Raw genomic sequence first — 12878 nt, forward strand, 5'->3', positions numbered from 1 at the left:
TCACCCAGCTAATAGGTGACGCAAAGGGATTTAAACACGTGAGGCTTTGGTTCACGTTCTCTCATCACAGATTATAACCAGAAGATGGAGAAGAGAAGACTGGGTCTAGACCATCAAGGAACTACTACAGAGTTTCCAAGATGCAACTTAAAAAGCAAGACTATCCACCCAGAAACAAGAGAGATGAAGCATCAGCTGAGCATCCAATACAGAAGGGTGCACGCCAGGGGGCAGCTTGGGAGAGCCCAGAGGGCAGGGCTCAGTCAGACTATTCCTGCACGGCCATTCCTGAGCTAAATATCCATGAAAAAGAATTACTGCTAGATAAGTTAATATTTCATCTATGAAATGTAAGTTTTTTTGTTTTTTTGTTTTTGAGAGACAGAGTCTCACTTTGTCACCCTCGGTAGAGTGTTGTGGCATCACAGCTCACAGCAACTATCAACTCTTATGCTCAAGTGATTCTCTTGCCTCAGCCTCCCGAGTAGCTAGGACTATAGACACTCCACAGCACTCTATTTTTAGAAATGGGATCTTGCTCTTCCTCTTGCTCAGGCTGGTATTGAACCTGTGAGCTCAGGGCAATCTACCCGCCTCTACCTCCCAGAGTGCTAGGATTACCGGTGTGAGCCACCTCGCCCGGCAATGAAATGGAAATATTAGTTCTCTACATCACTGCTGTAAATTAACAGAATAAAATATGCAAAGCAAATGGCAATTTACCTACTAATAAACTATCATCAGAGTAAAACTGCACAAGGACAAACCAGCAAAAATATAAAATAAGCTTTTAATTGTACTTAGGTTTCATTTCACATCAAAATTGAAGAACATAAATTTCCTTTAGCTTTCACTTAAAGAAAACCTCCCGGCTGCTCTTCTTTCATAAGCACAAAATAATAGAGATAACCTCTTTTCCTAAAAGACCCACACATTTGGGAAAATAAGCCCAATAAGCATAAGAGCAGATATCCAAATCTTAGAAGACATTATGCACACACCTCCCTACAACTCCCTTCAAAATCCAATAATATCTAGCAGTATTATTAAAAGTCTGCTCATCCTGGCAGCACCCATAGCTCAGTGGATAGGATGCCTGCCACATACACTGAGGCTGGCAGGTTCAAACCAGACCTGGGCCTGCTAAAACAACAATGACAACTGCAACAACAACAAAAAAATCCAGGCACTGTGATGGGCACCTGTAGTTCCAGCTACTTAGGAGGCTGAGGCAAGAGAATTGCTTAAGCCCAAGAGTTTGAGGTTGCTGAGAGCCGTAACACCACAGCACTCTACCCAGAGCAACAGCCTGTCTCAAAAAAAATAAGAAGTCTGCCCATCCAACTTTTAAAAAGTTAAAACCATTTATAGTTTACAAAATACGTTCTATTCTTTAAAAAATTCAAAAACATAAGTATAAAAAGTGAGAGAACTCCCCACTCTTACCCTCCGGACTCATGTCATCTCCTAGAAATAATCATTCTTAACATGTGTATGTATGTTTGATCCAGATAAGCATTTCTATGAATCTATGGGTGGATAAATATCAATATGTGTATGGCGGCTTGTCAGCATGTGGCTGGACTTTTTGAATTACTAGCCAGTTCTTTTCCATGTTTTACTTTTCTGTTCATGAGGAAGTCTCTTTTTCCTGAATGTTTACTTAGTCGCGCATATTTCAGAGCAGGTGCGAGTACAGGAGGTTTTGGAAGAACAGGGTTTGAGTTGTCCTCTGAGAAAGGCCTTCGGTAGCAGCTGGCCTGCAGCTCAAACGGAGGCAGTGCAGGGGGAATATGAACACTGGCCTGGACAGCGCGGGAAGCTGCCTGAGATAATCCCAGCCACCACTGAGCAAGACAAGAGCCACTGGTAAGAACTACGAACACTCCCACCCAAGTGACAACCGGCAGGGAAATAACGTGCATAGCTTAAATTAAACCAGAGAAACAATATGCACCATTTTAAAAATTTGCTTTCATTACCTTTCTTCGGATGTCAGGTCAGAAACTGGGCAGTGCCCTGGAGAAAGTGGTAACGTCAAGCAGGTGTCACGCTCAGGTGGACAGCTTTCTGAGGCAGGTTTCGTACTAGCAAACTCAATCACATATTTCAACATGTCTGGCAGTGGGAACCGAGCTGGGCCTGAGCCGTACTTCACGTACCTAGGAGGCAAAGACAGTGGCACTCCACCATCCGAGTTTGTTTTTTATTTTTGGACTTGCTGACAAAAAATCTGCATGGCATACGGAGTCCATGAAAAGGCTCATTCCAAAGGCTGTATGATATTTAGTAGGTTACCAAAACCATCTGCAGGGTGAAAATACTTTAGCTACAAGAGCAGACAACACCAACAATCTGAAGTTTGACATCTAGGAGGAAGCATCTCAAGCGGCCTCAATCAAAGTCAGGCCAGTCATGCTTTCTCTTGCCGTCCCAGCACATTCAGGCTCTGGGCACAAAATAAACTGGTCCTTAAAGGAAAAGAGTGAAATTACTAGTACCCAAATCTGAAAAGAATTCCGGCGAGCTGGTGTCTGAGGGTTTTGTCTTTGCTGCTCCTCTGCCCAATTAACTTCAGAATAGAGAAATAAGAGAAAGCAAGCTGGAAATAGGAAACAAGTGTTGCTAAACCCCTGAGTTGGAGAAAACTGGCCAATCTTCTCACGGGTCCTAAGTACACTATTTTTCATATACTAGCATAGGCTAGGCATGTATTATTGAAGATTTCTTTGAGATGGGTAAATAATACATATTTTCAAGAATGTGACCAAAGGTGGTGCCTGTGGCTCAGTGGTTAGGGCACCAGCCACATACACTGAGGTTGGTGGGTTCCAGCCCAGCCCGGGCCTGCTAAACAACAATGACAACTGTAACCAAAAAATAGCGGGCATTGTAGCAGGTGCCTGTAGTCCCAGCTACTTGGGAGGCCGAGGCAAGAGAATCACTTAAGCCCAAGAGTTTGAAGTTGCTGTGAGCTGTGATGCCACAGCACTCTACTGAGGGCAACATAATGAGACTGTCTCAAAAAATAAAAATAAACAAAGAATGTGACCAAAATAATTTATTTGTTTTTGAGACAGAGTCTCACCATGTTGCCCTCGGTAGAGTGCTGTGGCATCACAGCTCACAGAAACCTCTAGCTCTTGGGCTTAAGCGATTCTTTTGCCTCGGCCTCCCAAGTAGCTGGGACTACAGGCACCTGCCACAACACCCAGCTATTTTTTTTTTTTTTTGGTTGCAATTGTCATTGTTGTTTGGCAGGACTGGGCTGGGCTAGAACCCACCAGCCTTAGTGTATGTGGCTGCTACCCTAGCCTCTGAGCTACAGGCACCAAGCCTGTATTTATTTTTTTAAGAGACAAAGTCTCTCTGTTGTTCAAGTTGATCTTAAACTCTAAGGAATCCTTCCACTTCACCCCCTGCCTCAGCCTCCCAAGTAACTGAGAGTGACCAAAATAATAAATATTTGAATAATATTCAATTCTGCCATTACTAGCCCATTACTTTGGACTCAATCAAGAGATTTTTTTGTTGTTGTTTGCAGTTTTTGGCTGGGGCTGGGTTTGAACCCGCCATCTCTGGCATATGGGGTCGGTGCCCTATTCCTCTGAGCCACAGGTGCCGCCCTCAGTCAAGAGATTTTGTTTAACAAATTCTAGAACCCACTAAAGTAGACAGAGCTTAAATGGTATGACAGTCAGCGTGACCCAGTGACACAGGTAGTCTCCTAATTCTGCTAATTCTGCAATTCTGTTTAACAGAGGAATAGAGCACATTTTTCTTCTTTGAATAAAGTGGAAGAAACAGGACTCGGAAGACGGAAACTCATCTATTTCTATATCAAAAAGGAAATTATAGGGCAGTGCCTGTGGCTCAGTGAATAGGGCACTGGCCTCATCAACTGAGGGTGGCAGATTCAAACCCACCCCCTGGCCAAACTGCAACAAAAAAGTAGCTGGGCATTGTGGTGGGCACCTGTAGTCCCAGCTACTCAGGAGGCTGAGGCAAGAAAATCGCCTAAGCCCAAGAGCTGGAGGTTGCTATGAGCTGTGATGCCACAGCACCCTACCAAGGGCGACAAAGCAAGACTCTAACAAAAAAAGGAAATTATAAAATGAATGCAGTGGGAAATGAAGCACAATACAAGTTAAAGTCAACCACATGTTAGAAGGAAGACAGCAAAGGCACTTCACCTTCACTCCTTTAAAAAAGAAAGAGAATTGGGCGGTTCCTGAGGCTCAAAGCAGTAGGGCGCCAGCCTCATAGAGGGTTCAAACCCGTCCCTGGCCAAAAAAAAAAAAAAAAAAAATTATATAAAAAATTTAAAGTTATTATAGTTTAAAATAAAAGTAATATCATACTAAGATAAATGTTCTTATTACTCTATTTTAAAATCTAAATAGTTCAGAATGCCTTGCTTATTACTGGTTAATTGAATAGTTTTGAGTATAAAACATCAGGTATATTTGGTTCTATAGAAATAATTTAATATTTCTAGGTTTACCAAGTATCACTAGAACCTTTAAAGTAAATCACAGCCAGGACAGTATTTGAGGACTCAACCTTCAGCTTCAGCCTCTAACACAAATGGATGGCGGGTCCCAGGGCACCCTGGATAAGCTCTTCCTGCAAGGAAGCTTGTCTGCAAGCTGAGGTGGGGATGATGCTGGTGGGAGGAGCGCAGGGTCCATCCTGAGCCTGGTATGGAAAGTGCCGCCCCTCAAGGACATTAATGACCTAGCAATGGCCTGGGTGGAGGTGGGTGATGGTAGGAGGAGAATGGTTAAATACAGAAAGAAAGGAAGAACCATTTAGAGTGTGTAGGATTTCCTTCTTAAATGCTTAATCAATGGGCTCTGGGCTAGAAAGAAATTACAATGATTCTCCCTAAAAGAATTATAGAGTGACTGCACAGAAATAGTGTAAAATAAATGATAAAGGCAAAGATTTCTCTGTAAGAGAAAAAATTTTGCATCAGAAAACTAGCGCTTTTAATCACTTGGCCCCGTTGTAGGTAGAACAGCATGATTTTTTTTTACCTCTACTAGACATTTCAGAAACCACTTTTCTAAAACAAGTGAACTGAAGCATTGTGACAGTTTCTCTCTCATGTTTGTGAAAAAGATGGCCAGGGGCGGCACCTGTGGCTCAAAGGAGTAGGGCACCCGCCCCATATACCAGAGGTGGCGGATTCAAACCCGCCCAGCCAAAAACTGCAAAAAAAAAAAAAAAAGATGGCCAGGGGAATAGAAAAGGCAAAAGCCTATAAAATCAGAACTCGGCTCCACCTCAGTGTGCTGCCGATAACTACTTGTGTGACTTTTGGTCACTAAGTCCCCTCGGACTACTTACTATTTATGCATGGATAACATTATCTGATCTTAAAGAATGATTTACACTCAGGAGAAATTCTTCTCAGCTATTTCATAAACTAACCTAGTTAATACTGAAACACTATTAATTTTTAAATACAAACAAATGATTTGACTTTAATATTCTATGCTCTCTGTTTTATATTACTCAGCACAAAGGTCCCCATCACTTACCGTTCCAGTTTTTCCTGCAGAACTTTTATTTCCTCCTTTAACTTTCGAATGTGCTCTCTCTTATTCCGAATAATTTCCTTGCTCCTGTGCATGTACCTAAGCAAATGATAATCCCACAAACAGAATGTATATTTAAAGACATTAAAAGATTTTTAGCAAACTAGGGATATAAGGAAATTTCCTCAATCAGAATAAGGACATCTATAAAAAATACACAGCTAGCATCGTACCTAACAGTGAATTGGTATATTTGGTCCCATAGAAGTAATTTAATATTTCCAGGTTTGCCAAGGATCATTATAACCTTTAAAGTAAAATACCTGGAGTCCTGTAAATCACATCCAGGACAGTATGTGATGGGGTCAGGAGGGGCAGTCCTGCCTCCCTCCATGGGACAAAGGCCTTCCTTTCTGTGAGGCTAACCCTAAGATCAGGAAGAAAGCAAGGATCCCGCTCCATTTCTATTAAATGTTTTACTGAAGGCACAGCCAATGCAATAAGGTAAAAAAAATGAAGTCTTTGTCCCTCCTAAGGCTAAGGAGTTGAGAAACTCCTCCAACTTAGCCCAGGAGTTTGAGGTTGCTGTGAGCTGTGATGCCACCATGCTCTACCCAGGGCAACAGCTTGAGACTCTGTCTCAAAAAGAAAAAAAAAAGATTTATATCTAAGATATATAAAGAACTCTTAGAAACTCAGCATTAAGACAACCATGCAATTAAAGAGTAGACAAAGATTTTAACAGAAACTTCAGCAAAGAAAATATACAAATAACTGTTAATTAAGCACAGGACAAGATGTTCAACATTAGCTATCAACAAAATATAAATCGAAAGAAAAGTAAGAAATTCTGGCTGGGGGCTTGGCACCTGTGGCTCAAGCGGCTAAGGCGCCAGCCACATACACCTAAGGTGGCGGGTTCGAATCCCCAGCTCGGGCCCGCCAAACAACAATGATGGCTGCAACCAAAAAATGGCCGGGTGTTGTGGCGGGTGCCTGTAGTCCCAGCTACTTGGGAGGCTGAGGCAGGAGACTCGCTTGAGCCCAGGAGTTGGAGGTTGCTGTGAGCTGTGATGCCATGGCACTCTATCCAGGGGGACAGCTTGAGGCTCTGTCTAAAAAAAAAAAAAATTCTGGCTGGGCACCTGTAGCTCAGCGGCTAGCGTGCCAGCCACATACACTACAGCTGGGGAGATAGAATCCAGCCTGGGCCTGCCAAACAACAATGACAACTACAACCAAAAAAATAGCCAAGCGGCATTGTGATGGGCATCTATAGTCCCAGCTACTCCGGAGGCTGAGGCAAGAGAATTGCTTAAGCCCAAGAGTTTGAGGTTGCTGTGAGCTATGACACCACAAAACTCTACCCAGGGCAACAGCTTGAGACTGTCTCAAAAAAAAAAAGAAGAAGAAGAAGAAGAAAAATAAGAAATTCCACACATGCATTAGAATGCCTAAAATCAGAAAGACTTATAATTGCAAACACTGGTAAGGATGTGAAGCAAATGGAGCTCCTGGATACCGTCATGGGGATGTAAAACTATACATGAATCACTTTAGAAAACAATTCATAAATTTCTTGTACCATTAAACATATCGTTTCATACAACCCCGCAATCTATGCCTAGGATTCTACCCAAAAGAACTAAAAATTACAAGCAAGGCTTCTATGTAAATAAATGTTCATGGCAGCCTCATTCATAATGTAATAGCCTAAAACTGGATACATGTGAAATGTCCATCAACTGGTGGACGGGAAAAATATTGTGGTACACAACGTACAACAGACTAGCACTCAGCGACAGAAGGGACAAACTACTGACCCGTGCAACGTGGGGGAATCCCCAAAATATTACTCTAAAGGGAAGAACACAGCCACATCAGGACACATACTAAACACGTTTGTCACTCGTATGTCACTAACACGACGTGCCAGAAATGGCAAAACTACAGGATCAGAAAACAAGTGGCTGCCAGGTAAGTGAAAGAGAGAGTGGGGGGTGAAAGAAAGCAAATGTCTGCATGGGCGGCGCCTGTGGCTCAGTGGGTAGGGCGCCAGCCCCATATACCAAGGGAGACAGGTTTGGACCCAGCCCCAGCCAAACTGCAACCAAATAACAGCCGGGCAGTGTGGAGGGTGCCTGTGATCCCAACTACTCAGGAGGCTGAAGCAAGAGAATTTCCTAAACCCACAAGTTGGAGGTTGCTGTGAGCTGTGACATCACAGCACTCTACTGAGGGCAATAAAGTGAGACTCTGTCTCTAAAAAAAAAGAAAGAAAAGAAACTGACTACAAAGGGTCAAAGAAGACCTTTGCGTGACGGAAATACTCTGTATCTTGATTGTGATGGTGGTCACTTGACTGTACATTTGTCCAAACTCACTGGTTATAAATAACTCATTAGTTATTTTTTGGTATGTAAGCGATACTTCAGCAAACCAGACTCTGAAAAGATTAAAATTCTATAATGTAAGTCTGCCTAGGATGTGCCCCTCCCCAATACAGACAGTATTCAGATTAGAAAGGAATGCACCGCCGTTACTCCCCACTCTGTTCCTGCTACAGTCCCAGAGTAACAGAGCTTTCACCTGAGGCTATTCAAATTGTCCAGAAATTGGCTCGGCGCCTATAGCTCAACCGGCTAAGGCGCCAGCCACGTACACCTAAGGTGGCCGGTTCGAATCCCCAGCCCGGACCCGCCAAACAACAATGGCAGCTGCAACCAAAAAATAGCCGGGCGTTGTGGCGGGCGCCTGTGGTCCCAGCTACTTGGGAGGCGGAGGCAGGAGACTCGCTTGAGCCCAGGAGTTGGAGGTTGCTGTGAGCTGTAATGCCACGGCACTCTGCCCAGGGGGACAGCTTGAGGCTCTGTCTCAAAAAAAAAAAAAAAAATTGTCCAGAAATTAGAAGCATCATTAGCATCATCCTGGGAGTATTTAGAAATGCAAATTCTTAGACCCAACCTATAGCCACTAAATGCAAATGTGCATATTATCAAGATTTCCTAGTGAATCCTATGCGCAGTAATACCTAGTGCAGGCCCACGTCCGCTGTTGCCATACGTCAGGAAGAAAGAAAAGCAACCAAGAACTCACCTGTCCATATAAATAATTTGAGGAAATTCTAGCTTATTGTGAATTTTCTCTGGCTGCCCGAGGGACTGATTGAACTCAAATCTTGAGAGTTCAAAGGTCAACACTGGAGGTAGCTTTGTAAACCAACGCTGTTGTCAGGAGCAACCAAGTGGGAGAAAGAACAGTTAATTTGGGGAAATAACAATAGCCAGATTTAAAACATCCCTCATTATTCTTTTCATATGGAACCTATATTCAAATCAAAATCACAATAGAACATTTTTTATCCTAAACACTTAAGAAAATGAACACTTAGAATCATACTCTGTTAGAGGACTCGGTATTCAAAACCTGAAGGAAACAGCTAGCGTAACCAAAAAATGAGAAATCATGATCTATGTTGTATATAACTAAGGGGACAATTATCTCCACACATCAGCCAAAAAACACTAAGTACGTACACATTATGTACTATTTACAATCTACAGCCAAAATGTGGAATCTCCTTTCTAAAAAGGAAACTTGTAATAGCCTCATGATTTTATAATTTCTCGAGTTTCTGAGAAAAATCTCTAAATGCCAAGAATTTACATAATTGTCTCATAATGTCATCAGTGAAATCAACCTACAATGTTACTTTGACTTATACTAAAGATTTCAACTGTCACTGATCCTAGATGAAAAAAACCTAAACCAGCAAAGGCCTTTCTGTCCAATTCACCTGCTCACCAGAGGCGCCTGTGAAGAGCTTTAAAATGTTCCCTTTACCAAAGGGGCGAACAGCATTCTCTCCAGATACCCTGTCCGCACAATGAGGCGAACTCAGATAGCCTGTTTGACTACCTCAGGGCTCACTCTTAGGCATGATGATTTTATTTGCTTTAGCTTTATTTTTATAAGGAGTCCCCACCCTTGAATGCAGGTCTCCAGAGGTCCAAATAGCTAGTGAACCTTCCCTGTCTCCCGTAACACAGAGAACGTATATAGGTTCACAGACGGTATAGACAATCCGCTGCCCATTAGCAACTGGCTCTCTCCTTGAAAAGCTAGGGAGGCTGCTCGGCACCTGTGGCTCAAGCAGCTAAGGCACCAGCCACATACATCTAGGGTAGCGGGTTCGAATCCAGCCCGGGCCTGCCAAATAACATGACGGCTGCAACCAAAAAGTAGCTGGGCGTTGTGGCGGGCGCCTGTGGTCCCAGCTACTTGGGAGGCTGAGGCAGGAGACTTGCTTGAGCCCAGGAGTTGGAGGTTGCTGTGAGCTGTTATGGTACGGCACTCTACCCAGGGGGACAGCTTGAGGCTCTGTCTCAAAAAAAAAAAAAAAAAGAAAAGAAAAGCCAGGGAGGCAGCAGCTCCGAGTTCCAACACTGCTCTACAGCTAAAATACTTCCACCAGGCTCATGTTAAGCTCCCTATTTTAATTCAAGAAAACGATCCTTGTCTACAAAAATCACTGAGTTAGATTTTCAGAAAAGCCACAGTTTCATCTCAGAATATATGACAAAAGGAGGACAGTCCAAACTGTGTAGGGTTAACAATTCAGCTATAATGCTACTCCCTAATTCTTAACCCAAGTGGAATTCTCAGATATTAACTGCCCTTGCTCTCCCTCTAACTTCCCCCCTTTCTTTCCAACCCACAAAGGTATAATAAAGAAGTGAAAATTAAATTTTAAAAATGTTAAAAGCAAAGGCAGAATTTACAATCGAGAACAGTAAGGACTATAATAGGGAAAATATTCTGAATGGCATACCATAGGAGTTAATCACTGTACTTTTACCCTCCGAAAATATGGAGGCAGTGGGCTCTCCCTACTCAGGTACGGGTCGGCTTCAACAGAAAGAGAGAAACTTGATCATACTTAAAACATCAGAAGCAGCACACAACCTTTACATGACTGACTCAAATTCATAGTTTTAGTAAAGGATTTATTTATCAAAACACTAAGACTCACCTCACATCAACTCAGGAGAGACTTAAGACAAATTCAAGTTCTTTTTTAAATGTAAAGTTACTTGATAGGGGATGGGAAACACATCTGCCTAAGAGCTCTGCCTAAGAGCTCGGTCCTTAACTGGCTGTGTCATTAGCACAGCAGGTAAAAGCATCCATCTTACCTCTTGTCCGTACTTGACCGAGTGATCTGAGGGAAGCAGCTCAATGTCACCCTCCACCATGGCCCCTTCCAAACATTCGTCTAAGTTGCGATAACCATTTACCTGAAGAGGATACTGGCCAAAGGTCTCATTGTTACAAAAGGGCTTTCCTAGAAAAACAGAGAGACTGATTTTCAAAGATGTAAATCATTACATCTATCAAATGCCTATTTTCTGGCATCACACAGGAAGTATCTTCTTAAATTCAGCAACTTCCTGAGAACTGGTTCAACCTATATGGCAACTTCTAATGAGGTGGTGGATCCAGGCGCTGACCGTCAACAACCACTAACGCTGACCAGGCGAGGTGTGGCTCAGGCCCGTAATCCTAGCACTCTGGGAAGCTGAGGATTGCCTGAGCTCAGGAGTTTGAAACCAGTCTGAGCAAGAGCAAGAACCCATCTCTAATAAAAAAAAATAGAAAAAAAACTAGCCAGGTACCTGTAAGTCCCAGCTACTCCAGAGGCTGAAGCAAGAAGATCACTTGAGCCTGAGAGTTTGAGGTTGCTGTGAGCTGTGATGGTGCCACGGTACTCTACCGAGGGTCAAAGAGTGAGACTCAGTCTCAACAAGAAAAAAAAAAAAGAGCTAACACTGCAAAAAGAAAGAAAATCACACATTATGTGTCTCTTGATCAAAGACTCTTCTACCATCTATAACTTAGTTTTACCAAAAAAACCTCTAGTTTACCTGAATCTAGTCAAATTTCGAGCTCTAATCATCAGTATATATGCATGCCAAAATATAGTGAATAAGTATTGTGAAAATGCAAGCAACAAAATTTTAGACTGTGGAAAAAAAACACACGAATAAAAACCAGTTTCTGGGAAAAAAAAAAACACTACATTTTAAGGAGAAAAGGATGAAGGAGTCGTCTCCACAGACATTCAAGGGACTTAAAAGATGTACCAGCCAGGCACCAATGAAGTATACTTGGATCCTGACTAAAACAAACTGCAAAAATAAATTCTGTTTTAAATTGTGTAAACAAATTGGAAATTTGACAGGATATTTTAAAACATGGTTTTCTAGAGTGGTAGTAGTACTGAGTTGTGTTTTATAAGGAATATCAGAGGGTATGAGTAGACAGGATGGAGGCAGGGAATGAATGGCTACAGACTAATAACAGTTGCTGGCTCATGATTGGTCCTTTTTTTTTTTTGGTTTGAGACAGTGTCTCTATCTCTTTGGGGAAAAAAAGGCTATCAATGGGAAGCTGGTTAAATCTTTTTTTTTTTTTTTTTTGAGACAGAGTCTCACTATGGTGCCCTCGATAAGAGTGCTGTGGCATCACAGCTCACAGCAACCTCAAACTCTTGGGCTTAAGCCATTCTCTTGCCTCAGCCTCCCATGTAGCTGGGACTACAGGTGCCCATCACAAGGCCCAGCTATTTTTTGGCTGCAGTTGTCATTGTTATTTAGCAGGCAGGGCCAGACTCGAAACTGCCAGCCTTGGTGTATGTGGCTGGCGCCCTAGCTGCTGAGCTATGAGTGCCAAGCCGATTGTTTATTTTCTTAAGACAGAATCTCACTCTGTCATTTTGGCTGGAGGACAGTAGCATCATCATAGCTCACTGCAACCCCAAACTCCTGCCTCAGCCTCTCAAGTAGCAGGGACAACAGGTGTCCACCACCATCCTCAATTTTTCTACTTTTCGTAGAGAAGTCTCGCTCTTGGTCAGAATGGTCTCAAACTTCTGACCTCAAGCAATCCTCCTACTTCAGCCTCCCAGAGTGCTAGGATTACAGGTGTGAGCCACCGCGCCTGGCCCCTGGAGAGTTTTATATTGTTTTTAGTATGTGGTCAAAATTCTCTACAGTTAAAAAAAAAAATCATGTGTCTAATATGCTGCTTAGATAAGCCTCTAGAGTATACAAACATCTGTGGCCGTCTAACACAATAAAACCTTTTGAGATTAGATATAACCTCAGAAACACAGAGAAAACTGATTAACAAACATTACCGTGTGCTCAGTATTAAACAATTTAATATGACTACTCTGAGATAAAGATCACACACATTTCACAGATGAAGACGCTGAGGATTCTGGAACTCACAGAGTTTATTCATAATCAAACAGATACTAAGAGGCAGAACCAA

The 12878-nt window shown here is 42.6% G+C and overlaps 1 protein-coding gene across 2 annotated transcripts in view; it reads right to left on the reverse strand.

Annotated features, from left to right (window-relative positions):
• USP28 (ubiquitin specific peptidase 28) overlaps window positions 1-12878 on the reverse strand; it is a 62638-nt gene that overhangs the window by 17410 nt on the left and 32350 nt on the right. For both annotated transcript variants that reach the window (XM_003794757.3, XM_023516070.1), the window contains exons 9-12: window positions 10739-10887; window positions 8640-8767; window positions 5547-5642; window positions 1983-2162 (exon numbers count right to left, since the gene is read on the reverse strand). In XM_003794757.3, the coding sequence (XP_003794805.2) occupies window positions 1983-2162; window positions 5547-5642; window positions 8640-8767; window positions 10739-10887 (553 nt within the window). The remainder of the gene's footprint in view (window positions 1-1982; window positions 2163-5546; window positions 5643-8639; window positions 8768-10738; window positions 10888-12878) is intronic.

The sequence above is a fragment of the Otolemur garnettii genome, unplaced genomic scaffold (assembly GCF_000181295.1).
Source record: "Otolemur garnettii isolate 467f Iridium unplaced genomic scaffold, OtoGar3 scaffold00086, whole genome shotgun sequence".
In the NCBI taxonomy this organism is placed as follows: Eukaryota; Metazoa; Chordata; class Mammalia; order Primates; family Galagidae; genus Otolemur; species Otolemur garnettii.